Source organism: Moschus berezovskii, chromosome 6 (genome assembly GCF_049115385.1).
Source record: "Moschus berezovskii isolate FMDL1 chromosome 6, NW_MosBer_1.0, whole genome shotgun sequence".
NCBI lineage: Eukaryota > Metazoa > Chordata > Mammalia > Artiodactyla > Moschidae > Moschus > Moschus berezovskii.
This window is the reverse complement of record NC_142465.1, coordinates 106,698,663-106,726,612: the sequence shown is the minus strand read 5'-3', so window position 1 is coordinate 106,726,612 and position 27,950 is coordinate 106,698,663. Positions and strand designations below refer to the sequence as shown.

At 43.1% G+C, this 27,950-nt stretch overlaps 1 protein-coding gene across 1 annotated transcript in view; it reads right to left on the bottom strand.

The window, feature by feature from the left end:
* Window positions 1-740: 740 nt before the first annotated feature.
* LOC129536141 (antigen WC1.1-like) overlaps window positions 741-27,950 on the bottom strand; it is a 58,982-nt gene continuing 31,772 nt past the window's right edge. The window contains 12 exon segments of the mRNA XM_088837372.1: window positions 741-1,847; window positions 6,298-6,435; window positions 7,303-7,395; window positions 7,775-7,912; window positions 8,454-8,486; window positions 8,738-9,052; window positions 9,142-9,183; window positions 16,846-17,160; window positions 18,277-18,591; window positions 18,668-18,760; window positions 26,045-26,353; window positions 26,447-26,755. Of these exon segments, the coding sequence (XP_088693498.1) occupies window positions 1,702-1,847; window positions 6,298-6,435; window positions 7,303-7,395; window positions 7,775-7,912; window positions 8,454-8,486; window positions 8,738-9,052; window positions 9,142-9,183; window positions 16,846-17,160; window positions 18,277-18,591; window positions 18,668-18,760; window positions 26,045-26,353; window positions 26,447-26,755 (2,246 nt within the window). The 3' untranslated portion in view covers window positions 741-1,701.

The following is a 27,950-nucleotide window of genomic DNA, read 5'->3' as shown; positions in this document are numbered from 1 at the left end:
GTACTGAGCCTGAGCTCTAGGACCCGCAAACCACAAATAGAAGGTGGCATGCTGCAACCCCTGAAGCCTGGGTGCCGAGAGCCTGTCCTCCACAGTAAGAGAAGCCTGCTCATAGAGAAACCTGCTGTCCACAAAGAAGAGTAGTGCCTGCTTGCTGCAACTAGAGAAAGCCCATGTGCAGCAACAAAGACCCAGTGCAACCAAAAGTTAAAAACAATAATAGTGATGATGAGAAACATTTTTAAATCTTATTTGTTCATATATTGTCTTCCTGAATTTAATAGTTTATCTGTGTTTTCTTGGAGTTCACTGAGCTTCCTGGTGTGTGTGCCTTATTTCATCATATGCCATCTATTTCATCACTTTCCAAGTGAATAGACATGTGAGCTTCCCTGGGAGAAGCCCTGGGCATCTTCCCATCCCCAAGCACAGCCTAGAACTATGAGGACTGCAAGTGTAAGTTTAGGTTGAAGCCCTAGAAACCATCCAGAGTCATCAACTAAGTAACTGGGTGGGTCCAGCTCACAACCAGGCCAGCACTCTCAGATCTTATATTAGGTCAGCAGCTTCTCCACATGTCTACAATGGAATTGGTGGTGGGGGTGCAGGGGGAGTGCTGTGTAAACGTAATCTTTATGTGCCCACTTCTGCATGATCACAATTACATTTTCAGTAGTAACCAGATTAAAGCAATCCTGAAACATCTAAAAATAGATGTTTTCAAAGAAGCCCATTGGTCTGAAATTCTTCCTCTAAGAGATCAGTCATATAAGATGCCTCCATCCACATCTCTGAAACATAAACAGCCAACTGTTCCCGATCTTTCTGTCTACCTCCATCCTTCTGGATCCCCTCTGCCTAGGTCTCCACATTCTTGCCCTCTTGTCCCACCTGAATACAGGGTGTGGGTGAGCATCAATTTGCCCTCCATCAACTTGAAGATATATATGAGCTGATATATTTCACTTAGAAGGAGAGATATTGGAGAGGTGAGAAATAGCAGCATCCTGAAGAAATAGTAGGAAGGGATGGAAAGAATGGATTTATAAGGATTGGATAATCAACTAGACATGGGAAACGAGCAAGGAGGTGTCTGTACCCACTAAAGGAATAAATGAGAGATGGAAAAGGAAGTAGTTATGTACAGTTAGATTTTTAATTGGCCCGTGAACATTTAGGCAGGATAAGGAAAGCTGCATCCATTCTCTCCCACCAGTTAACCTTCCACTTTGAAACTCACGTTCAGTCTGGTGTCAAGGAACAAGTTACAAACAGGTTATGTGACATCTCAGGGAGAGCATCCAGCAATGTTCAGAATTGTTTTTGGTTTTTTTCTGCGCATTCACCTTGTTAGGAAGGAGGGTATGAATGTGGACCATTATATCCTTTTCTTAATAAGAGTGACCTGGAGCATTTGGGAGCTGGGGCAAAATCATGCCCTCATTAGCCTCTAAGACAGGTGAGAGAGCAGGTCAGCTCATTCATCTTGTATTTCCTGTGAGGAAAATGGTATTTGAGGACCAATCCTCTAAAAGCATTTGACATGGAGTTTGTTAAATTAACATCACAGAAAAAAGTTAATTTATTTAGAATATCTCATTTTGAGAAATTTTCATATAACACAATTACAGGTCAGCACTAACTCTATTGAAATACAGGCAATTAGAATATCTGAGGCTTCATCTCATATTTAATACAGCATCATGGGAAAGTCACTGGGGATGTTCCCAGGGCACTGAGTTCAACATCATCATACCCAGGGTCCCCTTTCTTCCCCTGGAGCAGCCAGGGGCTCTCTTCTCCTTCCCCAGGATCAGCCACCTCTCTGGAGAAGTTCAGAGAAGAGCCTAAAATAGTAAAGAGAAGTTTGATTAGAACTGAGACACAGGGATGGGACAGAGCCCTACAGTGGAAGGGAGTCAAGCAAGTGGTGATGACAAAGCATCCCTGGGACCCAGGTGTGGGCAGGGAGGCTCAGGCTATTTCACATTAGTTACTGTGAGGATGTATCCCAGCTGTCCTCTCAGATCCAGTTCATGTGGTCTCTGGGGCCTCAGCTCATGAAGAAATCCTGCATTGCAGGAGATCTGTGCTCACACAGTAGCTCTGGGAAGACCTGCTTACAGGCCACACAACAGCAAGGAGATACCCAGCAATGGTAAGAATCATAAAAAAGAATTTAAATGTTCTCCTTTCACGGGTGATAGCTGTGAATTTACAATAAGAGGGAGACTGGAGACAGGAAAAATCTGAATTTCTCACTCACAACCCAAGTCTGCTCTTGGTTGACTTGACTCCTGTTCCAAATGTCCACAAATAGTATCACAGGTACAGCCACAGATGGCCCCTCCTCAGAGACTACACAGGCCCTCAGATGGAGAAATATTCTTTTCTAGAGAATGAGTGTCTTCTCGTAGCTACTGAAATATCTGGAGCAAATTAGATCTTAGCTGATCACAAATTCTGAGTCTATGCTCCGCCACCATGGCCTAATGTTAAGGTCACCATATATCATAGATTTTGTACTTATTAATGTTAACATATAAGCAGCTGCTGCTGCTGCTAAGTCACTTCAGTCGTGTCCGACTCTGTGTGACCCCATAGACAGAAGCCCACCAGGCTCCCCTGTCCCTAGGATTCTCCAGGCAAGAACACCAGAGTGGGTTATCATTTCCTTCTCCAATGTGTGAAAGTGAAGTCACTCAGTCATGTCTGACCCTTAGCAACCCCACAGACTGCAGCCTACCAGGCTCCTCCATCCATGGGATTTTCTAGGCAAGAGTACTGGAGTGGCTTGCCATTGCCTTCTCCGAACATATAAGCAGAGCTCATCTTGAATTATAAACATACTTCACCGAATTCAGTAAATTTTTAAAAATTTCTACCTTTCATGTATCAGTTCAGTTCAGTTCAGTCACTCAGTCATGTCCGACTCTTAGTGACGCCATGGACTGCATCACGCCAGGCTTCCCTGTCCATCACCAACTCCTGGAGCTTGCTCAAACTCATGTCCATCACATCGGTGATGCCATTCAAACATCTCATCCTCTGTCATTCCCATCTCCTCCTGCCTTCAATCTTTCCCAGCATCAGGGTCTTTTCCAATGAGTCAGTTATTTTCATCAGGTGGACAAAGTATTGGAATTTCAGCTTCAACATCAGTCCTTCCAATGAATATTCAGGACTGATTTTCTTTAGCGCTGACTGGTTGGCTCTCCTTGCTTTCCAAGGGACTCTCAAGAGTCTTCTCCAACACCACAGTTCAAAAGCATCAAAAATTCAGTGTTCAGCCTTCTTTACGATCCAACTCTTAGATCCATACATAACTACTGGAAAAAACGTAGCTTTGACTAGACAGAACTTTGTCAGCAAAGTAATGTCTCTGTTTTTTAATGTGCTTTCTAGGTTGGTCATAGCTTTTCTTCCAAGGAGCAAGTGTCTTTTAATTTCATGGCTGCACTCACCATCTGCAATGATTTTGGAGCCCCCCCAAAAATAAAATCTCTCACTGTTACTGCTTCCCCATCTATTTGTTGTGAAGTGATGGGACAAGATGCCATGAACTTTGTTTTCTGAATGTTGAGCTTTAAGCAAACTTTTTCACTCTCCTCTTTCACTTTCATGAGGCTCTTTAGTTCTTATTTGCCTTCTGCCATAAGGGTGGTGCCATCTGCATATCTGAGGTTATTGATATTTCTCCTGGCAATCTTGACTCCTGCTTGTGCTTCATCCAGCCCAGCATTTTGCATGATATACTCTGCATTTAAGTTAAATAAGCAGAGTGATTATATACAGCCTAAACATACTCCTTTCCCAATTTGGAACCAGTCTGTTGTTCCATGTTCTGTTCTAACTGTTGCTTTTTGACCTGCATACAGGTTACTCAGGAGGCAGGTAAGGTGGTCAGGTATTCCCATCTCTTTCAGAATTTTCCACAGTTTATTGTGATCCATGTAGTCAAAGGCTTTGACATTGTCAATAAAGCAGAAATAGATGTTTTTCTGGAACTCTTTTGCTTTTTTGATGATCTGGCAATTTGATCTTTTGTTCCTCTCTCTTTTCTAAATCCACTTTGAACATCTAGAAGTTCATGGCTCGTTACTGTTGAAGCCTGGCTTGGAGAATTTTGAGCATTAGTTTGCTAGTGTGTGAGATGATTGCAATTGTGTGGTAGTTTGAACATTCTTTGGCATTGCCTTTCTTTGGGATTGGAATGAAAATTGACATTTTCCAGTCCTGTAGCCACTGCTGGGTTTGCCAAATTTGCTGACGTATTGAGTGCAGCACTTTCAAACATCATCTTTTAGGATTTGAAATAGCTCAACTGAATTCCATCACCTCCACTAGCTTTATTCATAGTGATGCTTCCTAAGGCCCATTTGACTTTGCATTCCAGGATGTCTGGCTCTAGGTGTGTGATCACAGCATCGTGGTTATCTGGGTAAAGAGGATCTTTTTTGTATAGTTCTTCTGTGTTTTCTTGTCACCTCTTCTTAATATCTTCTGCTTCCATGAGGTCTGAAACATTTCTGTCCTTTATTGAGCCCATCTTTGCATGAAATGTTCCCTTGGTATCACTAATTTTCTTGAATAGATCTCTAGTCTTTCCTATTCCATTGTTTTGCTCTGTTTCTTTGCATTGATCACTGAGGAAGGCTTTCTTATCTCTCCTTGCTATTCTTTGGAACTCTGCATTCAGATGGGTATATCTTTCCTTTTCTCCTTTGTTTTTCGCTTCTCTTCATTTCTCAGCTATTTGTAAGGCCTCCTCAGACAACCTTTTTGCCTTTTTGCATTTGTTTTTCTTGGGGATGGTCTTGCTCCCTGTCTCCTATACAATGTCATGAACCTCCATCCATAGTTCATCAGGCTCTCTGTCTACCAGATCTAGTCCCTTAAATCTATTTCTCACTTCCACTGTATAATCATAAGGGATTTGATTTAGCTCATACCTGAATGATCTAGTGGTTTTCCCTACTTTCTTCTATTTAAGTCTGAATTTGGCAATAAGGAGTTCATGATCTGAGCCACAGGCATCTCCTGGTCTTGTTTTTGCTGACTGTATAGAGCATCTCCATCTTTGGCTGCAAAGAATATAATCAATCTGATCTCGGTGTTGACCATCTGGTGATGTCCATGTGTAGAGTCCTCTCTTGTGTTTTTGGAAGAGGGTGTTTGCTATGACCAGTGCGTTCTCTTGGCAAAACTCTGTTAGCCTTTGCCCTGCCTCATTGTGGACTCCACGGCCAAATTTGCCTGTTACTCCAGGTATCTCTTGACTTCCAACTTTTGCATTACAGTCCCTTATAGTGAAAAGGACATTTTTGGGGGGTGTTAGTTCTAAAAGTTCTTGTAGGTCTTCATAGAACCGCAGCTTCAGCTTTTTCAGCATTACTGATTCGGCATAGACCTGGATTACTGTGATACTGTATGGTTTGCCCTCATGTATGAGACAATGCGAAGATAGTAAAACACTTGTACCACCTTTGAATTTGGTTCACTTCAGTTCAGTCAGTCAGTCATGTCTGACTCTTTGCGACCCCAAGAACTACAGCATACCAGGCTTCCCTGTCCATCACCAACCCCCAGAACTTGGTCAAACTCATATCCATCAAGTCAGTGATGCCATCCAACCAACTCATCCTCTGTTGTCCCCTTCTCCTCTTGCCTTCAATCTTTCCCAGCACCAGAGTCTTTTCTAAGGAGCCAGTTCTTCGCATCAGGTGGCCAAAGTATTGGAGCTTCTACTTCAGCTCAGTCCTTCCAATGAATATTCAGGATTGATTTCCTTTAAATTGACTGGTTTGATCTCCTTGCCATCCAAGGGACTTTGAAGAGTCTTCTCCAACACTACAGTTCAAAAGCATCAATTCTTTGGTGCTTAGCTTTCTTTATAAATATGCTCAATTAATCGATAAGTTTCTCTTTTGGCCATGACACAATGCATGTGGGATCTTAGTTCCTTGACCAGGGTTGGAACTCAGACCTAGCAGTGAAAGTGCAGAATCCTAACCTCTGGATTGCCAGGAAATTCTATAATCTATAAATCTTAATGCAAGTATATCATATATAAAGTGATGTTTATGTCACATTATGGAGACATAAATGCCAAAAGCAGAGTATTCCTCACTCCCTGCAAGGAGTGTGATAACATTAAATATGGCATATGGTCAAGATGATATACAAAATGTATGAAATTACCTATATTTTGAATCTCTAGGGAAGCTGGGCATTAAGGAGCACAAATTCACTCTTTCCAGATAGAAAGATTGCAGGAGATCAACTGACCCCACTTACCTTTCTGGGAGGACCTCATCCCATCCTCCTTCTCTGGGGGCACTTCCTCCTCACTCCCCTGAGAGGCAGGAGGAGTTCCAGGCACTGGTACCTCTTCAGCATCGTCGTAATTGTCAGCAGGGACATCAGTCCTCTGATCTGGGGGTTCCAAGAGCAGACAAGGGAGTGTATGAAACCGCAGTAAGTGGGTTGGTCTGGGGAATACCTAAGATACTTTCTGACCAAGAGTTTCTGAGTTTCTGAATAGAGGTACCTGTCACTCTTTGTTTCGAAAGACTTTTTTCTCTAAGACCATGTTTCATTTTGATGTGTCCATTAGCCAAAACATGATTTTACATATCTTAATATTTTCTGGTGGAAACTACATACCTCAAAGCAACTCTTCCACCATTGAACATTGCTAAAGTCCTTTGACAAATTGTGCTTTACAGATGTTATTTTTTAAAACATTGTGTGCCTGTTGTGATTCCAGACATACAGAGGCCAGCCACAATGTGAAACATCTCAGAACAGCCAGAGAAGGAGAAAGACGAACCCCATCTGGACACAAGGGATGCCTCTGGTCCATCAAAGGAAGACCGTTCCCCTTAAATCTCTCTATGAGGGAAACTCTCCTTCCCAAAGCAAGCCAAGGCAGGTCCACCTCTATTTCCTAGAGAGGATCTGTAGTCACTGTTGTCCTCACCGTCCCTGGTGTAATATGGCAGTTTAGTCACTGAGTCGTCTGACAGGAAGCCTCATGTGGAGACAAACATCACACAACACACAGAATGACCCTCCCCACACCACGGGACCTGTGTTAAGGCTGAGAAGGGACAGGCCTGGCTTCTGCAGTATAGACGGAGGCTGGGAGCTCACAGGGCTCCGAGAGGCCAGCCTGCCTCTTTGGAGGAGCCGTCTCTGTGAGCGTGGGGCACACATGGGGTCTGCAGATGCTGAGAAGATGCACACAGCCAGTGGATGGTGACATCCAGAGGTCCCAGGAGGGCAGACAGAGACACGCACCTGGGCTGCCCAGAAGACCCTCCTTCTGAGTCACAAGGTAATCGAGCTCCTCATACACGGCTTCAGCAAGAGCATCTTCATAGCTGGATAAGGCTGAGAGACCCCCAGAAGGTCAGAGATGCCGCCCCAGACACCCCGATCCAGCAGGCCCAACTTCATCTCCTCTGTGCTCACACGGGGGCTGCCAGGGCCTTGGCTTAACCTCCCACCCATGTCAGCACCTTCTCCCCTGTCTGACCCTGAATACAGCTCAGCGCCAATTCTGTCTAGTCTCACAGGAGAGGCCATGACTTATGAGAGTTCACACCCCAGTCCTAAGAACCTCTGTCTATTCAACCCTTAGAGCTCAGCACAGAGCATGTGGAGCTCTACAGACTCAGAACAGTACCTGGCCCCGGTTCCCCTCCTCACGCCTGCCCCATCTCCTGCCTCCACACACTCTCCCTGGCCCCCAGGTCCCCCTGCAGCCCACCTCTGCGCTCTGCTCTCCTTCTGAGCAGCTGAGTCACCAGGATGACGAGGACCAGGAAGAGAAGGGCCCCCAGGATGAGGCAGAGGACCCCAGGCAGGGAGAAGATGCCAGGGAGAGGATTCGAGGCTGGTCTGGTCCCTAAGGAGAATAGGCAAGAGGGCTGGAAAAGGTCCTGGGCAGAGAAGTCCCCTGTGTCAGCATGTTCAAGAGCTCCGGACAAGGGCGTCCCAGGCTCAGACAGTGTCAGGGCTCCCCCGGGTCTCGTTCTGAGACAGGTCAACTCCACTCCAGCCAGTGTGGCCCCAAGGCAGAGCCTGGGATGGTCAGGGAGCTGCCCTGCCGAGACAGCCTCTGAGGACCCAGCTCATCTCTTCTTGGGCTTCAAGAGACAGAGCATCAAACATTCTTGGGACCCGCACCTCACTGATGAGGAGCAATACTCAAGGGCAGGTGGGTGATCCTTAGATTCTACAACATGGAACAGACTTCCTTGGACCCCTGGCATGAGAACTTTTGACCCTGGGCATCGAGGCAGGGGATTTCCTCAGTGTAATGCCCTGGCTCCTCCCCAGTAGCCACAGCTCCTCAGACACTTTCCTGTCCTGAGCTGTCAGAGAGCCCAAAGAACAGGTCCCCAGTATTTGAGTATTCTCTCCTGCCTGTGGATGGATCACAGTACCTGCTGTAATTGCGGGCAATGTTGTCTTTACACCTAAAGAGAAAAATAGTAGTGTGGGGAAGAGGAATTGGCCAGAAGCAAGGCAAACCATTTTTCTCTCCTGAGCCTGAAATCACCCCTCAGTCTCCACAACATCACTGTCCAGTCCTCCCAGCTGCCCCATCCTAGATCAGAGCCCCAGCACCCAGGATGTCTGAACACATACTCCCCACCACGCCCGGCCCAGCCCACTGCCCCCGCGCTGCCCCAGCTCACCCAGGGTGGACCCTGAGCCCCTCACTCACCAGAGCACCTCACACCGGCATCCTCCTCGTGCTTGCAGTCGCTCTGCCCCCAGGGCTCCGCAGCACAGTCCCACAGGGAGGACTCCCGGCCCCCGCACCGCACCTCGTCCAGCCAGATGCTCCCATTTCCAGGGCCAAACGCTGCGGCCCGCACGGCTTCCAGGGCCTGGCCACAGCCCAGCTGCTGACACACCACCTCGGCCTCTGCCAGGCTCCAGGAGTCATCGCACACGGTGCCCCAGGAGCCGCTGTGCCAGACCTCCACCCGCCCTGAGCATTCGCTGTCTCCTCCCCTAAGCCGGAGTTTCTCTCTGTCTGAAAAGGCAGCAGCCCCTCCTGAGACTGCTCCTGGTGGGAGGAAGGAGTCCCTGGGGGCCACGGGGGAGGGGGCGGGGCTGACGTACCTGTGCAGGGGGCAGCAGTTGGACAGCTCTTGGGTCTTCTTCCTGCAAACAAGAAGGAAACACTGGATCAGGAACAGCTAGGGGTGGTCTTGTCCCCAAATAAGATTATCTAAGGTCTGACTCAGTGCAAACGACACGTGAAAACACAGGCTTATTATCTCCTGGTCTGAGACATTCAATGCATGTGATCATCAGCTGAAGTTACTTTAAATATTTACTTGTTTATCAGCCTTCACACCCCACAGCAAATATAAACACAGACATCTATGAATGTACACACACCCCTCTGAATGAAAGTTCCATTAGAAGAAGGCTCTTGTATATCTTATACATGCCATGTTTCTGCTATTAGGACAGTGCCTGCACATTGTATGCACTCATTCAACAAATATCTATGGAAAACCATTTCTAAATACCTAGATGTGGTTTGACGAATATTTATTAAATGAATGGGCAAATAAAATTCAGGGAAATAAAATTTCTTTTTTTAAAATTTGTACTGATTAGTGAAGTAGTAAACCAAATATAAATTAATGGTAACAGTCTACGATAACAATTCATATTAAAAATAATCAGTCCAGAAGCACAGAGTTAATTTATATTCAAAATCTCATGTACATAATTTTAATGGAAAATTATTAGATAGATTATAAACTACTCTTACCTATTTTTCAGTGTGACAAGTGGGCAAGTGAAGACTACTGTTGTAAAAGGAAATTCTTTTTTAAATTTATTTTTAATTGGAAGATAATTGCTCCACAATGCAGTGTTGGTTATATGTGTGTGTGTTAGTCGCTCAGTCATGTACAACTCTTTGTGACCCCATGGACTGCAGCCCACCAGGCGCTTCTGTCCATAGGATTTTCCAGACAATAATACTGGAGTGGATTGCTATTCCCTTCTCCACTGGATCTTCCCTACCCAGGGATCAAACCCAGGTCTCCCGTGCTGCAGGCGGTTTCTTTGCTGTCTGAGCCACCAGAAAAGCCCGTAGTGTTAGTTAAGAATCTCTTAAAAAGGAAGTATATAGCAAAGACTTAGTAGAATACTGAGAAGATGTATATATACACATATGTACACACTGAGTAAGCCAGAAATTTTTGCAATAGTCAAAAAAAGCCTACTGAGAAAAATTTGTATTGAGAAGATGCATAAATAATAAACAAATGACTGAAAATATATATTAAAGAATTGAAGCTGAGAGAAATAAATATAAATTCAAAAAACCAGAAGGGTAAATAGTACCTGTCATAAAGTATCAATATTTATATATTCTTTCCAGATCATCCCATCAAAACTCCTACCGACTCTATGCAGAGAACCACTGAGAAAACGATAGCAGGACCTCTGTGAATGGGTTGCTCATTTTCATGATCAAAGACTTTACCACCTATCAATTCACAAGGTTTAATTGTAGGAAAAATATCATCAATAAAAAGTCTCATAGTTTAATGCCTTTAATGGCCTTCAAATGAAAAAGACAAAGAGATGAGCGAAGAAAGGCAAGGAAGGGAGTGAGCCTCTGCTTTTGAAATATCTGTTCCCACATTCTCTTAGCTATCGGTTTCAGGCAACATCCCGCATACCATTCAAGGTGTACCTGAATGGGGTGTGTGTGTTTGTGTATGTGGAGGGGGAAGGAAGGAGAGAGAGAAATGTTGAAGGAAGTAATGTGCTATGGTTTGACTATTTGTCGCCCTCGCCAACATTTATTTATTTCACTCAAAATTTATCGTCAAAATCTCAGTTCCCAAAGTAACAGTATTTAGTGGTGGAGCCTTTTCAAACTCTTCCAAAAACAGAAGTAAAGAACACTTCCAAATTCATTTTACAAAGCCAACATTATTCTGATACCAAAGCCAGATAAGGACACCATAAGAAAGGAAAATTATGGGCTAATACTCTGATAAATATAGGTGCAAAAATCCTCAACAAAATATTATAAAAATGAATTTGACAATACATTAAAAGAATCATACACCATGATCAAGTGATATTTGTTCCAAGGATGCAAGCATAGTTCAACATTCACAAATTAATCAATGTGATACACCAAATAAGCAAAATGAAGGTAAAAATCATATCCTCAAGCATGCAGAAAAAGTGTTTGACAAATTCAGCATCCACTTATGGTAAAAACTCTTTTACGAAGTAGGTATAGAAGGATTGCATCTCAACATAATTTAGGCCACATGAAATGTACACAGCTAACATCATACTTGACTATAAAAAACCAAAAGCTTTTCCTCTGAAATCAGACACAAGACAAAAATGTCTACTCTCACCACTTTTATTCAACTTAGTTTTGGTAGTCCTATCCAGATCCATCAGGCAATAAAAAGAACATCAAGACATCCAAATCTGAAAGGAAGAGGCAAAATTAACACTATTTGCAGACTGAAAAGTAAAAGTGGTAGTCACTCAGTCATGTCTGATTCTTTGTGACCCCAAGGACTGCAGCCCACCAGACTCCTCTGTCCATTGGGATTCTCCAGGCAAGAATACTGGAGTGGGTTGCCATTCCTTCCTCCAGGAGATATTCCTAACCCAGGGACTGAACCCGGGTCTCTTGCATTGCAGGTGGATTCTTTATCATCAGAGTCATAAGCAAAGAAACCCCCTTATATGATATTATATGTAGAAAACACTAAAGACTTCACCAAAAATATGAGAACTAATACACTCAGTAAAGTTGTAGAAAGAAAAATCTGTATACAAAAATCATACGCATTTCTTTACACTAACAACAAACTGCTATAAGGAGAAACTGAGAAAACAATTCTATTTACATTTGCATGAAAATGGATAAAACATCTAGGAATAAATTTAACCAAGGAGGTGAAAGACCTGTACACTGAAAACTATAAGACAATGATGAAAGATACTGAAGATGACTCAAATAAATGGAAAGATATTCTGTGCTCATGAATTGGAAGATTTAATATTATTAATATCCCCATACTATCCAAAGCAATCTACAGATTCACTGCAATCCATATCGAAATTCCAATGGAAATTTTCACAGATACAGAAGAAACAATCTTAAAATTTGCATGGAACCACAAAAGACACTGAAATACCAAAGCAACCTTGAGAAAGAATAACAAAGCTAGAGGTGTCATGCTTCCTGATTTCAAGCTATATTAATCAAAACAGTATGTTGTTGGTATAAAAATGGACAAAGAGATCAATGGAACAGAACAGAGAGCCCGTAAATAAACCCACATTTCTATGGTCAATTAATTTTTGACAAAGAGGCCAAGAATATACAGTCGGAAAAGGACAGTTTTTTCAGTAAATGGCATGGGGAAAACTGGACAGCCACATGCAAAAAATGAAACTAGACCACTATCTTATACCACTCACAAAAATTAACACAAAAGAGATTAAAGACTTGATCACAAGTCCTCAAGCCATAAAATTTCTACAGGAAAAAACAGAAAATAAAATCCTTGACACCAGTCTTTGTGATCTTTTTTTGGATTTGACACCAAAAGCAAAGGGAACAAGAGTAAAAACAAGAAGTTGCAAACAACTAGAGGCTAAAAAGCTTCTGCCCAATTAAGGAAACCATCAACCTATGGAATTGGAGAAAATATTTGCATATTATATTTCTGGTAAGGATTATTATCCAAAATACACAAGGAACTCATACAATTCAGTAGCAAAAAACAAGCAATCTGATTATTTTTAAATGGGCAGAGAACCTGAATAGACATCTTTTTAAAGAATACATACAACTTGGCAATAGATACATGAAAACGTGCTCAACACTATTTGTCATCAGAAAATACAAATCAAAACCACAATGAGATATCAACTCATATCCTCTAGAAAGGCTTTTATCAAAAAGAAGAAATAACAGGAGTTGAGAATCTGAAGAGATAGGAAAGCTTTTGCACAGTTAGAGGGAATGTAAGTTGATACAGCCCCTATGGAAACAGTATTGAGGTGCATCAAAAATTAAAAATAGAACTGCCATATGATTTAGGAATTTCACTTTGGAGTATTTACCTGAAGGAAACAAAAACATTAACTTGAAAACCCAATGTTCACTGCAGTAACATATGCTCAGTTCCTAGGTTGTGTCTGACTCTTTGCAACGCCATGGACTGAAGCATGCCAGGCTCCTCTGTCCTTCACTATCTCCCAAAGTTTGCTCAAATCATGTCCACTGAACTGGTGATGCTATCTAACTATCTCATCCTCTGTGTCCCCTTCTCCTTTTGCCTTCAGTATTTCCCAGCATCAGGGTCTTTTCCAATGAGTCAGCTCTTCTCATCATGTGGCCAAAGTATTGGAGCTTCAGCTTCAGCATCAGTCCTTCCAATGAATAATCAGTGTTGATGTCCTTTAGGGTTGATTGGTTTGATCTCCTTGCTGCCCGAAGGACTCTCAATTCAGTTGTGGCATCCAAGCACCACAATTCAAAAGAGTCAACTCTAACTCTTTGGCACTCACCTTCTTCTATAACCCAGCTCTCACGTCCAGAGATGACTACTGGAAAAAATATAGCCTTGACTATATGGGCCTTTGTCAGCAAAGTGATGTCTCTGCTTTTTAAGTTTGCCACAGAGGAGCAACCCTCTTTTAATCTCATGGCTGCAGTCACCGTCGACAGTGATTTGGGAGTGGAAGAAAAGAAAATCTGTCACTGTTTCCATTTTCCTCCCTTTTATTTGCCATGAAGTGCTGATGATCTTAGTTTTTAGAATGTAGAATGTTGAGCTGTAAGCCAGCTTTTTCACTCTGCTCTTTCATCCTCAATGAGAGGCTCTTTAGTTCCTCTTCACTTTCTGCCATTAGAGTGGTATCATCTGTATGTCTGAGGTTGTTCAGTTTCTCACAGCAATCTTGATTCCAGCTTGTGATTCATCCAACCTGCCATTTCCCATAATGTTCTCTGCATCAGTTCGGTTCAATTCATTCACTCAGTCGTGTCCGACTCCTTGCGACCCCATGAATCGCAGCACGCCAGGCCTCCCTGTCCATCACCAACTCGCGGAGTTCACTCAAACTCATGTCCATCGAGTCGGTGCTGCCATCCAGCCATCTCATCCTCTGTAGTACCCTTCTCCTCCTGCCCCCAATACCTCCCAGCATCAGGGTCTTTTCCAATGAGTCAAATCTTCACGTGAGGTGGCCAAAGTATTGGAGTTTCAGCTTCAGCATCAGTCCTTCCAATGAACACCCAGGACTGATTTCCCTTAGGATGGACTGGTTAGATCTCCTTGCAGTCCAAGGGACTCTCAAGAGTTTTCTCCAACACCACAGTTCAAAGGCATCAGTTCTTTGGCGCTCAGCCTTCTTCACACTCCAACTCTCACATCCATACATGACCACTGGAAAAACCATAGCTTTGACTAGACAGACCTTTGAGGGCAAAGTAATGTCTCTGCTTTTTAATATGCTATCTAAGTCGGTCATAACTTTCCTTCCAAGGAGTATGCATCTTTTAATTTCATGGCTGCAGTCACCATCTGCAGTGATTTTGGAGCCCAGAAAAATAAAGTCTGACACTGTTTCCACTGTTTCCCCATCTATTTGCCGTTAAGTGATAAGACCAGATGCCATGATCTTCGTTTTCTGAATGTTGAGCTTCAAGCCAACTTTTTCACTCTCCTCTTTCACTTTCATCAAGAGGCTTTTAGTTCCTCTTCACTTTCTGCCATAAGGGTGGTGTCATCTGCATATCTGAGGTTATTGATATTTCTCCCAGCAATCTTGATTCCAGCTTGTGCTTCTTCCAGCCCAGCGTTCCTCATGATGTACTCTGCATATAAGTTAAATAAGCAGGGTGACAATATACAGCCTTGACGAACTCCTTTTCCAGTTTGGAACCAGTTAGTTGTTCCATGTCCAGCTGCTGCTTCTTGACCTGCGTACACAGTTCTCAGGGGGCAGGTCAGGTGCTCTGGCATTCCCATCTCATTAGTAGTTTCCCACAGTTTGTTGTGCTCCACACGGTCAAATGAAGTCAATGAAGCAGATATTTTTCTGGAATTCTCTGGCTTACTCTATCATCCAACAAATGTTGGCAATTTATTCTCTGGTTCCTCTTCCTTTTCTAAACCCAGCTTGTACATCTTGGAAGTTCTCAATTCACTTACTGCTGAAGCCTAGCTTGAAGGACTTTGAGCATAACCTTGCTAGCATGTGAAATGAGCACAAATGTGTGGTAGTTTGACCATTCATTGGCATTGCCCTTCTTTGAGATTGGAATGAAAACTGACCTTCTCCAGTCCTGTGGCCACTGATGAATCTTCCAAATTTGCTGACATATTGACTGCAGCACTTTAACAGTATTGCTGCTACTGCTGCTGCTAAGTCACTTCAGTCATGTCCGACTCTGTGTGACCCCACTGACGGCAGCCCACCAGGCTCCCCCGTCCCTGGGATTCTCCAGGCAAGAACACTGGAGTGGGTTGCCATTTCCTTCTCCAACAGTATTACCTTTTAGTATTTTATAGCAATTTATATGAGTCAAATAATGTAAGTCTTCACTGATGAATGAATAAAGAAAATGTAATATAAATGTATCAGTTCAGTTCAGTTCAGTCGCTCAGTCGTGTCCGACTCTCCGCAACCCCATGAATCACAGCACGCCAGGCCTCCCTGTCCATCACCAACTCCCGGAATACACTCAAACTCATGTCCACAGTGTCGGTGATGCCATCCAGCCATCTCATTCTCCGTCGTCCCCTTCTCCTCCCGCCCCCAACCTTTCCCAGCATCAGAGTCTTTTCCAGTGAGTCAACTCGTCGCATGAGGTGGCCAAAGTATTGCAGCTTCAGCTTTAGCATCAGTCCTTCCAATGAACATCCAGGATTGATCTCCTCTAGAATGGACTGGTTGGATCTCCTTGCAGTATAAGGGACTCTGAAGAGTCTTCTCCAACACCACAGTTCAAAAGCATCGATTCTTCAGTGATCAGCTTTCTTCACAGTCCAACTCTCACATCCATACATGACCACGGGAAAAACCATAGCCTTGACTAGATAGACCTTGGTTGGCAAAGTAATGTCTCTATATATCCACCCATAAAAAAGAGGAAAATCTTTCCAGTTTCAACAACATGGATGGACCTTGAGGGCATTATGCTAAGTGAAACAAATCAGACAAAGAAAGGAAAATACCATATAATCTCATTTGTATGTGTAATCTTAAAACGAAAAGCAAGTTCAGAGATTCTGAGTAGTTGGTGGCTGCCAGAGGTGGGAGATTTGGTATACATTTGAATTATAAAATTAGTAGGTGACAAGATATAACATACAGCATGAGACTATTGTGAATACTGTATTGTCTATTTGAAAGATGGTGAGAAAATACATCTTAAACATTCTCATCATGTAAGAAAAATGTTTAATCATATATATGGAGATAGATAGACATATATATGGATCTATATACATATGGATATAACTAGACTTACTGTAGTGATAGTTTATCACTACATATCACACACTGTATATCACACAAATATGTAAGTATTATGTTGTACACAGCAAAAAATATAATGTTGTATCAATTATATCAATTAAAACATTTTAATAAAGCAAATTTGGAACATGTGTATTAAATTAACTCCATCCAAACTTCATTTTATAAACTCAACTTAAACCCATCACTTAGATCTTAAAATATCAAATCTCACTAATAACATCCTTTGGGGTTAAGACAGACACAGAAGCAGACATAAGTCACCTGCACACGAGATGTAGGCTTCCTCCTTGGGAGAGCAGGAACTGTATTTCCAAGCGTCAGAAGGACACTGCCAGAGAGAGATATCCGTTTTCCGACATTGTATTAAATCTACCCACCGGGGTCTAGAACCTTCCCTGAGACCAACAGAGATGTTGAGACTTCCACTGTCCCCACAGCCAAGCTGACTGCAGATGATGGACATGGTGACATCTTCCATGGGGCTGCGGCAGACACTGCCCCAGGTCCCGTTGTAGAAAACTTCCAACCACCCAGCACACTGCTGGTCCTCGCTGACCATCCTGAGGGCCAGGAACTCTAAGATTGAAATGGAAAAGACAGGACACAGTGAGCACCCTACTCAATGCTCTGGGTTTTCCTCTCTCCCCAAAATTGTGAACATTCATCTGTGATCCAGCTTAGGAAGTAAATCCATTAGATGACCAGAGTGAAACTTGTCTGCTTTTTACCTGACTTTGTCCATTTGTGTCTGTCTTTCTAAATATTTCTACCACCATGATGCTGTTGATATGAACTGAGAGGAAGACCAACCTGGACACCTGCAGGGAGAGGGAGCTGACTCCTGCTTCCTGACAAAACATCTAAAAGAGTGTATGAAAGGGATGTGATGTGGACAGTGTGGACGCAGATAGAATAATGGACCCACAAATGTCTACATGGAACCTGTGTCTGTGTTTCCTTATCTGGCAAAAGGGACTTTACAGATGTGATTAAGGTAAGGACCTTGGGATGGTGAGATTAACCTGAAATATGGTGGATTAACCACCTGAGCACAGTCTAATCACATTCTTAGACTCACTATCCTTTATACTGGAATCCTTTTCCTTGTTCTGGCTAGAGGGAGATGTGAGTATGGATAATGGTTAGAGAGGTGGAGCCTTGCTGGTCTGATGATGAACAGAATGGGGTTATGAGTGAAGGAAGGCAGGCGGTTTCTAGAAGCTTGAAAAGACAGGAAACAGATTCTTTCCCAGAGGCTCAGAAGTGATGTGGCCCTGTTGAAACTTTTATCACAGTCCAGTGAGATCTCTGCTGGACATCTAAGCTACAGAAGTGCAAGGAAATAAATATGTTGTTTTAAACCATTAACAATGTGGCAATTTGTTCTAGAACAAACAAAAACTAGCACAGTGGCTTTAAGACTTCTTTACTATGTGTACCAGAAGGATGAGCCCTGATTTCAAGGAAAACTGTGAGAAACGGCTCTGCCAGGAAACACTGCTGAGAAAAAAGGACCAGAATCTCAGCTGCTGCAGGAGGAAGTGAGAGCACCTCGTCTTCACGTCTGCTGGAAACAGGCTCCATGGGAGGAAGCCTCTTCTCTGGTCCTTTCAGCATCTCTCCATCAGCACTCAGACCCCCGTCCTCCAGGGCCCTCCCCTCCCCAGCCTGTGGACAGTGTGCAGCGCGGACCTGAGCAGATGACCCCCGCGTCCTCCTTGTGTCTGCAGTCGTGCCGCCCCCAGCCCCGGGAAGGGCACCTCCACACGTGGGACTCCTTTCCTGTGCAGTTCAGGTCGTCCAGCCAGATGGGCCCTGATCCCGCCCCGAAGTGAGCAGACCCGGTGGCATTGAGGGCGTCTCCACAGCCCAGCTGCCTGCACACCACGCGGGCATCGTCCAGGTCCCAGCCGTCATCACAGATGGTGCCCCAGGAGCCCTGGTCAAGGATCTCCACTCTCCCGGCGCAGGGCCCGCCCCCGTCCACCAGGCGGAGCTGCCTGCTGTCTGAGGAGAGAGAAATGGGACAATGGGGTGGTGACCTGGGGAATGAGAAGGGTCTTCTGTCCTGTGGGACCCTCACCTGAGCAGTAGGGGGCGCTCTCCTCTGAGGCCGCAGAGTCTGTTGGTTCAGACACAAAGTGGTCGCACTGGGGCAGCACCTGGGTCTGGTTTCCTGAAGAAACAGCGATGATTAAAGGGTTCAGTTCAGTTCAGTTCAGTCGCTCAGTCGTGTCCGACTCTGCGACCCCATGAACCGCAGCACACCAGGCCTCCCTGTCCATCACCAGCTCCCGGAGTTCACTCAAACTCATGTCCATCGAGTCGGCGATGCCATCCAGCCATCTCATTCCCTGTCGTCCACGTCTCCTCCCACCCTCAATCCCCCCGCCCCCGCAAGAAAGATTAGAGGGTAGGGAGGGTTGAAGAACAGGAAAGTCAGTTAAACTAAATAATTTTTAGGAGGGGAGGGGAGTTTGGGGGAAAATGGATACATGTATATGTATGGCCGAGTCCCTGGCTGTTCACCTGAAACTATAACAACATTGTTAATCCGCTGTTCCCCATACAAAGGAAAAGTTCAAAAGAAAAAAGAAGTAGTGACCTAGTGATGGAGCTGAGATGAAACCTGTAACATACCAGTGAAGTTATCATAATCTTAGTGTTCCCTTTCTCTGTGAAGAGATTTGGTCGTGACAATGCCACGACGCCTGTTTTAAGCCAAGCTTTGCCCTAAGAATGAGTTAAATAATTTGTTCTATCCTTAAGTCTATGCCTGAAATAGAAGAAACAAAACAAAATCCTTTCTGAAGGAGTTGTACAATTTTTTATCTACAATGTTTATGATTTTAAAAATACTTACATAAAAGAGATCTCATGGAAAACCAAGAGCAAAAAGAAACATTAAAAAATTTCCCAGGGTATTTGGCTCTTAAAGTTACCTGACAGAGAATTTATTTTATTTTATTAATTTTTATTTGAGTGTAATTGCTTTACAATGTTGTGGTAGCTTCTGTTGTACAGCAAATTGATAAATTATACATATACATATGGGCTTCCTAGGTGAATCAGTGGTAAGGAATATGCCTGCCAAACAGGAGACTGGGGTTGCATCACTGGGTTGGGAAGAGCCTTTGGAGAAAAAAACGGCAATCCACTCCAGTATTCTTGCCTGAGAAATCCTATGGACAAAGGAGCATGGCAGTCCATGAGGTCACAAAAGAGTCAGACACAATTCAGAGACTAAACAACAACAACTATATATATATGTGTGTGTGTGTGTGTGTGTGTGTGTATCCCCTATTTCTTGGATTTACTTCCTATTTAGGTCACCACAGAACACTGAGTAGAGTTCCCTGTGCTATAAAATAGGTTATTATTTATATATTTATGTGTGCTTGATGCTAAGACACTTCAGTAGTGTCTGACTCTGACACTACGGATTGTAGCCCATCAGGCTCCATGTCTATGGGATTCTCCAGGCAATATCTATTTTATACTTACTATCAATAGTGTAGGGATTCTGAGTCTGGTGGCTCAGACTGTAAAGAATCCACCTGCAATGCAGGAGACCTGGCTTTGATCCTTGGGTTGGAACATTCCCTAGAGGAGGGCATGGCAACCCGCAGAAATTATACCAGTTTACATACTCATATGTAGAAGGATTCCCTTTCCTGCACATCCTCTCCAGCATTTATTCTTTTTTAATGATAGACATTCTAACTGGTGTGAAGTATTACCTGACTGTAGTTTTGACTTGCATCTCTCTAACAATTAGTGATGTTGTATTTGTTAGCTATCTGTATGTCTAGAAAAATGTCTATTTGGGTCTTTTCCCCATTTTTTCATTGGATTGTTTGGTTTGTTGATATTGAGTTGCTTGTGTATTTTTGAAGATTAATCCCTTGTTAGCTGCTTCATTTGCAAATATTTTCTCCCATTCTCAGAGTTGTCTTTTTGTTCTGTTTATGGTTTCCTTTGATATGTAAAAGCTTTTAAGTTTAATTAGGTCCTTTTTTTTATTTTTGCTTTTATTTTCTTTAGGGGATTGATCAAAAAAGATCTTGTTGCAATTTATGTCAAAGAATGTTCTGCCTATGTTTTCCTCTAAGAGTAAGAGTTTCATAGTCTGACAGAGAATTTAAATAGCCATGATTAAAGTGCACAAAGAATTAATTAACACGATGTGTATCTTGGCAGAGAAATGATAACAAACAAATGAAAATTCTACAGCTGAAATTAAGAACTAGAGAATGAGTGTATCAGCACATTAGATCAACATAAAGTAGAAATAGTAAAATGGAAGATCAGAGGATAAATATTCCTCTATTTAGAAATGTTGGTCATATGATAAGTGCCTAGTTAATAATGCTATATAACAAAATTTCCCCCCAGACTTAGCAGTTGAAGGAATTTATTTTTTAATTTTGTTCATGATTTCCTGGGTCAGTAATTTTGGAAAGACTCAACTTGGCAGTTCTATCTTTGGGGTTTCTCATGTGGTTGCATTTAGACGTCATCTGGGGCTGACATCTCTAAAGCTTTGACTGAACTGTGATTATGTAAGGAAATTCCCAGAAGTATTTTTGTTGTTGTTCGGAGGAAGGGATAAAGGAGCATCATATCTGCAACCTAATCCTGAAAGATTTTACATACTCAGGGTAAAACAGGGCAAGAGAGGGACAAATAAGGAGAGAAAGGGAAAGCTAGAACAAGAGAGAGAGAGAAAAGAAAGAAAAAAGGATTAAAGCAAAATACTAATCTAACACTTGGGGAATCCAGGTAAAGTTCAGAGAGAATTCATTCCTAGAAAACCTTCACTAAAGGAAATACTGATAACATCAATCTCATAAAATGCCTAGGAGAAAACCTAGTTAAAGATGTGCAAAACAGCTGAGAGAAATTCAAGACCTAACTGAATGAAGGGATATATTTTGTCAATGAGTTGGGAAACTCAATGTTGTCAAAGTCAGTCATTCTCAAATTTATATACAGATTAAATCTGTTGCTGCTGCTGCTGCTAAATCACTTCAGTCGTGTCCGACTCTGTGCAACCCCATAGACGGCAGCCCACCAGGCTCCCCCGTCCCTGGGCTTCTCCAGGCAAGAACACTGGAGTGGGTTGCCATTTCCTACTCCAATGCATGAAAGTGAAAAGTGAAAGTGAAGTCACTCAGTCGTGTCAGACTCCTAGTGACCCCGTAGACTGCAGCCTACCAGGCTCCTCCATCCACGGGATTTTCCAGGCAAGAGTACTGGAGTAGGTTGCCATTGCCTTCTCCACAGATTAAATCTAACCTTAATCAAATTCCCTGTGCTTTTGTGTGTCTGAAACATGACAAGCTGATTCAAAATTTATGTTGCTACTGTTCAGTCACACAGTCATGTCCGACTCTTTGTGACCCCAAGGGCTGCAGCACACCAGGCTTCCCTGTCCATCACCATCTCTCGGGGCTTGCTCAAACTCATGTCCTTTGAATCAGTGGTGCCATCCAACCATCTCATCCTCCGTCATTCCCTTCTCCTCCTGCCTTCAGTCTTTCCTAGCAACAGGGTCTTTTCTAGTGAGTCAGCTCTTCGCATCAGGTGGCCAAAGTATTGGAGCTTCAGCTCAAAAATGTTTACAAAATACAAAATCCAAAAATGACCAAAGCAGTTGGCAAGAAAAGCAACATAACTTTTTTAAATGAAAGTTACACAGACTTACTATGTGTTCTTAGTCACTCAGTCATGTCCAACTCTTTGTGACCCAATGGACTATAGCCCGCCAGGCTCTTCTGTCCATGGGGATTCTCCAGGCAAGAAGGCTGGAGTGGGTCGCCATGCTCTTCTCCAGAGGATCTTCCCAACCCAGGGATCAAACCCAGGTCTCCCACCTTACAGGCAGATTCTTTACTGTCTGTGCCACCAGGGAAGGTTCAAGGCTTACTATAAAGTTACAATAATTAATAAAATATGGTACAGGTGCAAGGAGAGACAAAGGATACAGTGGAACAGAATAGAGAGTCTAAAAAATATATTCAGACATATATACCCTTTCGCTTATCACAAAGGTGGCACTGCAGTGGGGAACAGTCTTTTCAGAAAAAGACTTAGAGTCAACTGGATACCCATGTGAAAACTTGACACTTGACTGTTATCCTACACAGATGTCAATCCTAGAAGCAATGCACAATTATATAAAAAAAAAAATAATTACACTTCTGTGAGATACTCCCAGAGAACATTTTTGTGGTTTTGGAGTAGACAAACTTCTTTTTTTAAAAATTTATTTATTTTAATTGGAGGCTAATTACTTTACATTATTGTATTGGTTTTGCCATACATTGACATGAATCTGCCCCGGGTGTACATGTGTTCCCCATCTTGAACCCCCCTCCTACCTCCCTCCCCATCCCATCCCTCTGGTTCATCCCAGTACACCAGCCCCCAGCATCCTGTATCATGCATTGAACCTGGACTGGCGATTCATTTCATATATGATAATATACATTTTTCAATGCCATTCTTCCAAATCATCCCACCCTCACCCTCTCCCACAGAGTCCAACAGACTATTCTATACATCTGTGTCTCTTTTTCTAGAATGATATAAGGAGCTCTATGGACTGGAACAATGGACTGGTTCAAAACTGAGACAGAAGTACGTCAAGGCCATATATTGTCACTCTGCTTATTTAACTTATATGCAGTGTATATCATGTGAAATGCTGGGCTGGATGAAGCACAAACTGGAGTCAAGATTGCTGTGAGAAATATCAATAAGCTCAGATATGCAGATGACACCACCCTTATGGCAGAAAGTGAAGAGAAATTAAAGAGCCTCTTGATGAAAATGAAAGAGGAAAAAAAGAAAGAAAGTGAAAGAGGAGAGTGAAAATGTTGGCTTAAAACTCAACATTCAAAAAACTAACATCATGGCATCTAGTCTCATCACTTCATGGCAAAAAGATGGGGAAAGAGAGACATACTTTATTTTCTTGGGCTCCAAAATCAGTGCAGATTATGACTGCAGCCATGAAATTAAAAGATGCTTGCTGCTTTGAAGAAAAGATATGACCAACCTGCTGCTGCTGAGTCACTTCAGTCGTGTCCGACTCTGCGTGACCCCATAGACGGAAGCCCACCAGGCTCCCCCGTCCCTGGGATTCTCCAGGCAAGAACACTGGAGTGGGTTGCCATTTCCTTCTCCAATGTGTGAAAGTGAAAAGTGAAAGTGAAGTCGCTCAGTCGTGTCCGACCCTTAGCTACCCCATGGACTGCAGCCTACCAGGCTCCTCCATCCATGGGATTTTCTAGGCAAGAGAACTGGAGTGGCTTGCCATTGCCTTCTCCGATGACCAACCTAGACAAAATATTAAAAAACAGAGACATTACTGACAAAGGCCCATCTAGTCAAAGCTATGATTTTTCCAGTAATCATGTATGGATGTGAGAGTTGGACCATAAGGAAAGCTGAATGCTGAAGAATTGATGCTTTTGAACTGTGGTGTTGGAGAAGACTCTTGACAGTGCCTTGGATGGCAAGGAGGTCCAACCAGTCAATCCAAAAGGAAATCAGTCCTGAATATTCATTGGAAGGACTGATGCTGAAGCTGAAGCTCCAATACTTTGGCCACTGATGGGAAGAACTGACTCAATGGAAAAGACCCAGAAGCTGAGAAAGATTGAAGGTAGGAGAAGAAGGGGACAACAGAGAATCAGATGATTGGATGGTTTCACTGGCTCAATGGATATGAGCTTGAGCAAGCTCCAGGAGATGGTGAAGGACAGGAAAGCTTGGTGTGCTGCAGTCCATGGGTTTGCAAAGAGTCAGACATGATTGAGCGACTGAACTGAACTGACTGACTGAAGGCTCACTACATGAACAGGAAAAAAGTAGGTAAGTCAAACCTCAGATGAGTAACTTGGCTCACTGAAGTACAGCATACTATTAAGAAAATAAAAATATAAGACCAAGAACTAAACACACAAACATCATAAAAAATATTTCTTCCGAAAGGAATCATCATGGTAATTTGCACCATTGTATTTGTAATAGTCAAAACCTGGCAACAAATTCAAATCTCTGCCATTAGTTGAATGGTACAATGCATGGTCATGTGATCATTCAAAGGCATACTCTATCATAATAACAATGAACAGAATGTTACCATAAACAACATCATGAGTCAATCTCAAGCACAGTTTGGAGTCAAAGAAATTAGACACAAAAGAAAACATACTGCATGTTTTTACATAAGGTTCAAAAACTGACAAAACATTCCATGACAGTACAAGTCTTAGGTAAGCAGTCTTCCCTGGAGAGGAGGAGGACACAGCTATTGGGAGGGAATAGTGATTCTGTGGTGCTATGAATGTTCTCTTTGTAGATCTGGGTTGGAGAACATGACCTAGGTATACACTTATTGTTTGTACTTTGTTCTCTATTATTATCCTTAAATAATAATGTTTCATAAAGAATATCATTCATCTAGGCATTTCTTACCCTGACATAGCACTTCTTAGCATTTTTTAACATTTCCTTCCCCTGAAAAAATGGGTGAACAATGAGAATGTTATGGAGCAGGACCTTACGGAGCCTTCTCAGGACAGACCACCCTCATGTCCTCCACCTGCCTCTGTTTGTAGAAAAACCTAGCCAAAGAATAAATTTAATCACAGAAATGAAAAAAACTCAGAAACAAAGGAAAACAGTCTAACAGGACAAAATAATAATAGTTTAGCCCTAAACAAACTCAAGGACCTTTAGTTCCTCCTCATGGGCTATAGATAACATTCTAAGCAGTATCCTTTGAGCTATTTTGCAGATACTGAAATCCGAAACAGGTGGTAGCAATAAATTACATGATGACCAGACTAGTGGGTTGCCATTTCCTTCTCCAGGGGATCTTCCCAACCCAGGGATCAAACCCAAGACTCTTGCATTGCAGGCAAATTCTTTACCATCTGAGCCAACAGGGAAGCCCATAATCTTCATCTTACACAATTCCAAGATTGGCCTCAAGGAAATGGGAACAAACCAACACTAGAACTGATGATTAACTGTAATTCAAACAACAAAGGTGACACTGATCAGGCCTATTCCAAGATGATTGTCAGAGCTAGCTGTGCTATTCTGCAGGTAAACTGTCCCCTACCTCCACCTGTGCACTCCTGAAATTCCCATTTAAAAACTCTTGCCCCTGATCAGCAAGGGGGAGCTGGTTCTTTCGCACATTCATCCTCTGTCTCCCCAGAACTGCTGGTTTCCTCAATAAAACTGTCTTTAATTTTACCCTACACTAGTCTCTCAGTGTTGGATTCTTGAATAATGAGCAGCTGAAACCTGAGTTCAGTAACAAGATTAAACATTTCACTACAGAATATCTTTTTTTCTAAACCTGTTTTCCTTTCCTCTCTGCTCTGGGGAAATTTCACTCCAGGAGCATCTTAAGTACAGTAGCCCTTCCCTCTCTTACCTGAGCAGATCACAGAGGCTGTGTTGCCATGGGAACAGTCAGGAACACCCAGGGCAGTCACAGGGCAACTCCACAGGAAGGACTCAGTCCCTGAGCAGTGAAATCGGGCTTTCCAGAGTTGATCATTTCCTTCTGTTCCATTTTGGGTGGAGATGGCGACTCCACAGCCGAGCTGACGACAGACAACATTGGCATTGGCCAGACTCCAGTGGGAGGCACAGAGCGCTCTCCATTGTCCAGAAATGTTCATCTCCACCTGCCCCTCACACTGAGAGGAGCCATTTGTCATGAGCCGGACATCTGTGTACACTGATGGAAAAAGACAGGATTTTAGCAAAATCTGATTTCTTTTTTAGCTTGAATTGAGTGTACACGGAGGTTAAGTCCTGACGTGCATCTCACCTGAACAGATAACCAGAGCAGCTCCACTGTGGTGACAAGTGCCCCCTGGACAGGGCACTCTGGGGCATAACCAGAGCTTAGGCTCCTCCCCTTTACACCTGAACTCTTCAGCCCAGACCCGGCCATCAGACTCTCTGAAGGGCACGTGTCCAATGACAGACACAGCCTTGCCACATTCCAGCTCTGCACAGATGACGTGGGCAGTGGGGAGTGTGAAGTTTCCATCAGACACTGGGGTCCAGGCTTCTCCAGAACGTACTTCTACTCGCCCTGAGCAGGGTCCATCCCCTCCAGTCAGACGCACAAATCCTAAGAGAAATGAAGAACAACAAACCCAGTGAGTGTTCGTGAAACCTGCCTTGACAATTGGAAACAACATCTCACAGGCAATGGTATGAAAGCTTTTCTTTCCAACAGTGGAATAAGAGGGGTTAAGAAGAGAGAATTTGAACGTCATTGTCAAACTGCATTTTCATGAACAAGTTTCTGAAGAGATATCCAGAAGGATTGCAGGATCAGTTTGGAATGGCTGAATCCTGAGAATATATATATTGGTTAGAAATGTTAATTCCTATCTGGGGGCCTGGAAACTACAGTGCCCAAAGAAACTGCACAGTGGTAGACATTCAAACCTGTGTGCAGAGCTGAAGTAACTGAGAGTGAAAAAAGACCATGGGATTCAAGAGGTTAGAGGCCTAGGAGCCAGAGAAGTTTAGAAGGCCATCCTGAGATTTCTGGGGCTCGATTTCTGGCCAGTTTTCTCTCAGAGCCAATATTCAAGTCACTGAGGACAGGAACATCACACAGGCTGGATCTGAGTGCAGGCATTAGGTCACAATTAGGTAACCTAATTGTGAAAGAAGTTGTTCACAGAAAAGTTTGGAAATGACAAAAGTTCAGAGAGTCATAGGAGAGGAAGGGAATGGTCCTAGCCATCTTTCTTAATAACCTAGGATTTATGAACATACCTAGGAGAAATTGAAGTCTCAGTGGGATTATGCAAGACAACTGAGTTAGTTGATTATTTCATACTAGACATTAGATACTTAGCAAATGTGAAGGAGTGATGGTAATTGTATTCTAACACTATCTATATGCCAACTGCACATGTCTTTCCTATTTGGATTTCTGAGATAAGAAGCTAGCAAGATAAGAAAAAGGAGAGTGAGAGGAAGAGAGCAGAGAGAAAACAAGCCATATGTATGTTAGAGATTTCTAAATTGCAAAAGCCTCAATAGGGATTAAACATAGAAAGAGCTGGAAACCAAATACTTGTTCAACAAGATTTTAACATCTTTTATCCCCTGTGCTCCTCCCATTTGCCACCTAACAGTACCACCCTTTCCCATTTCCCCCAATACAGAAAAGAAGAAACGATCTTAAGAGCTACAAATAGATGGAAAAGAGACTCCAAAAGGGAAGAATTTCTGTAGGGAGTGAGGTGGGGTGACTGGTAGGTTAAACAGGGAGTGGACGGAGTATGAGAGAGAGACCAAAGAAAAGA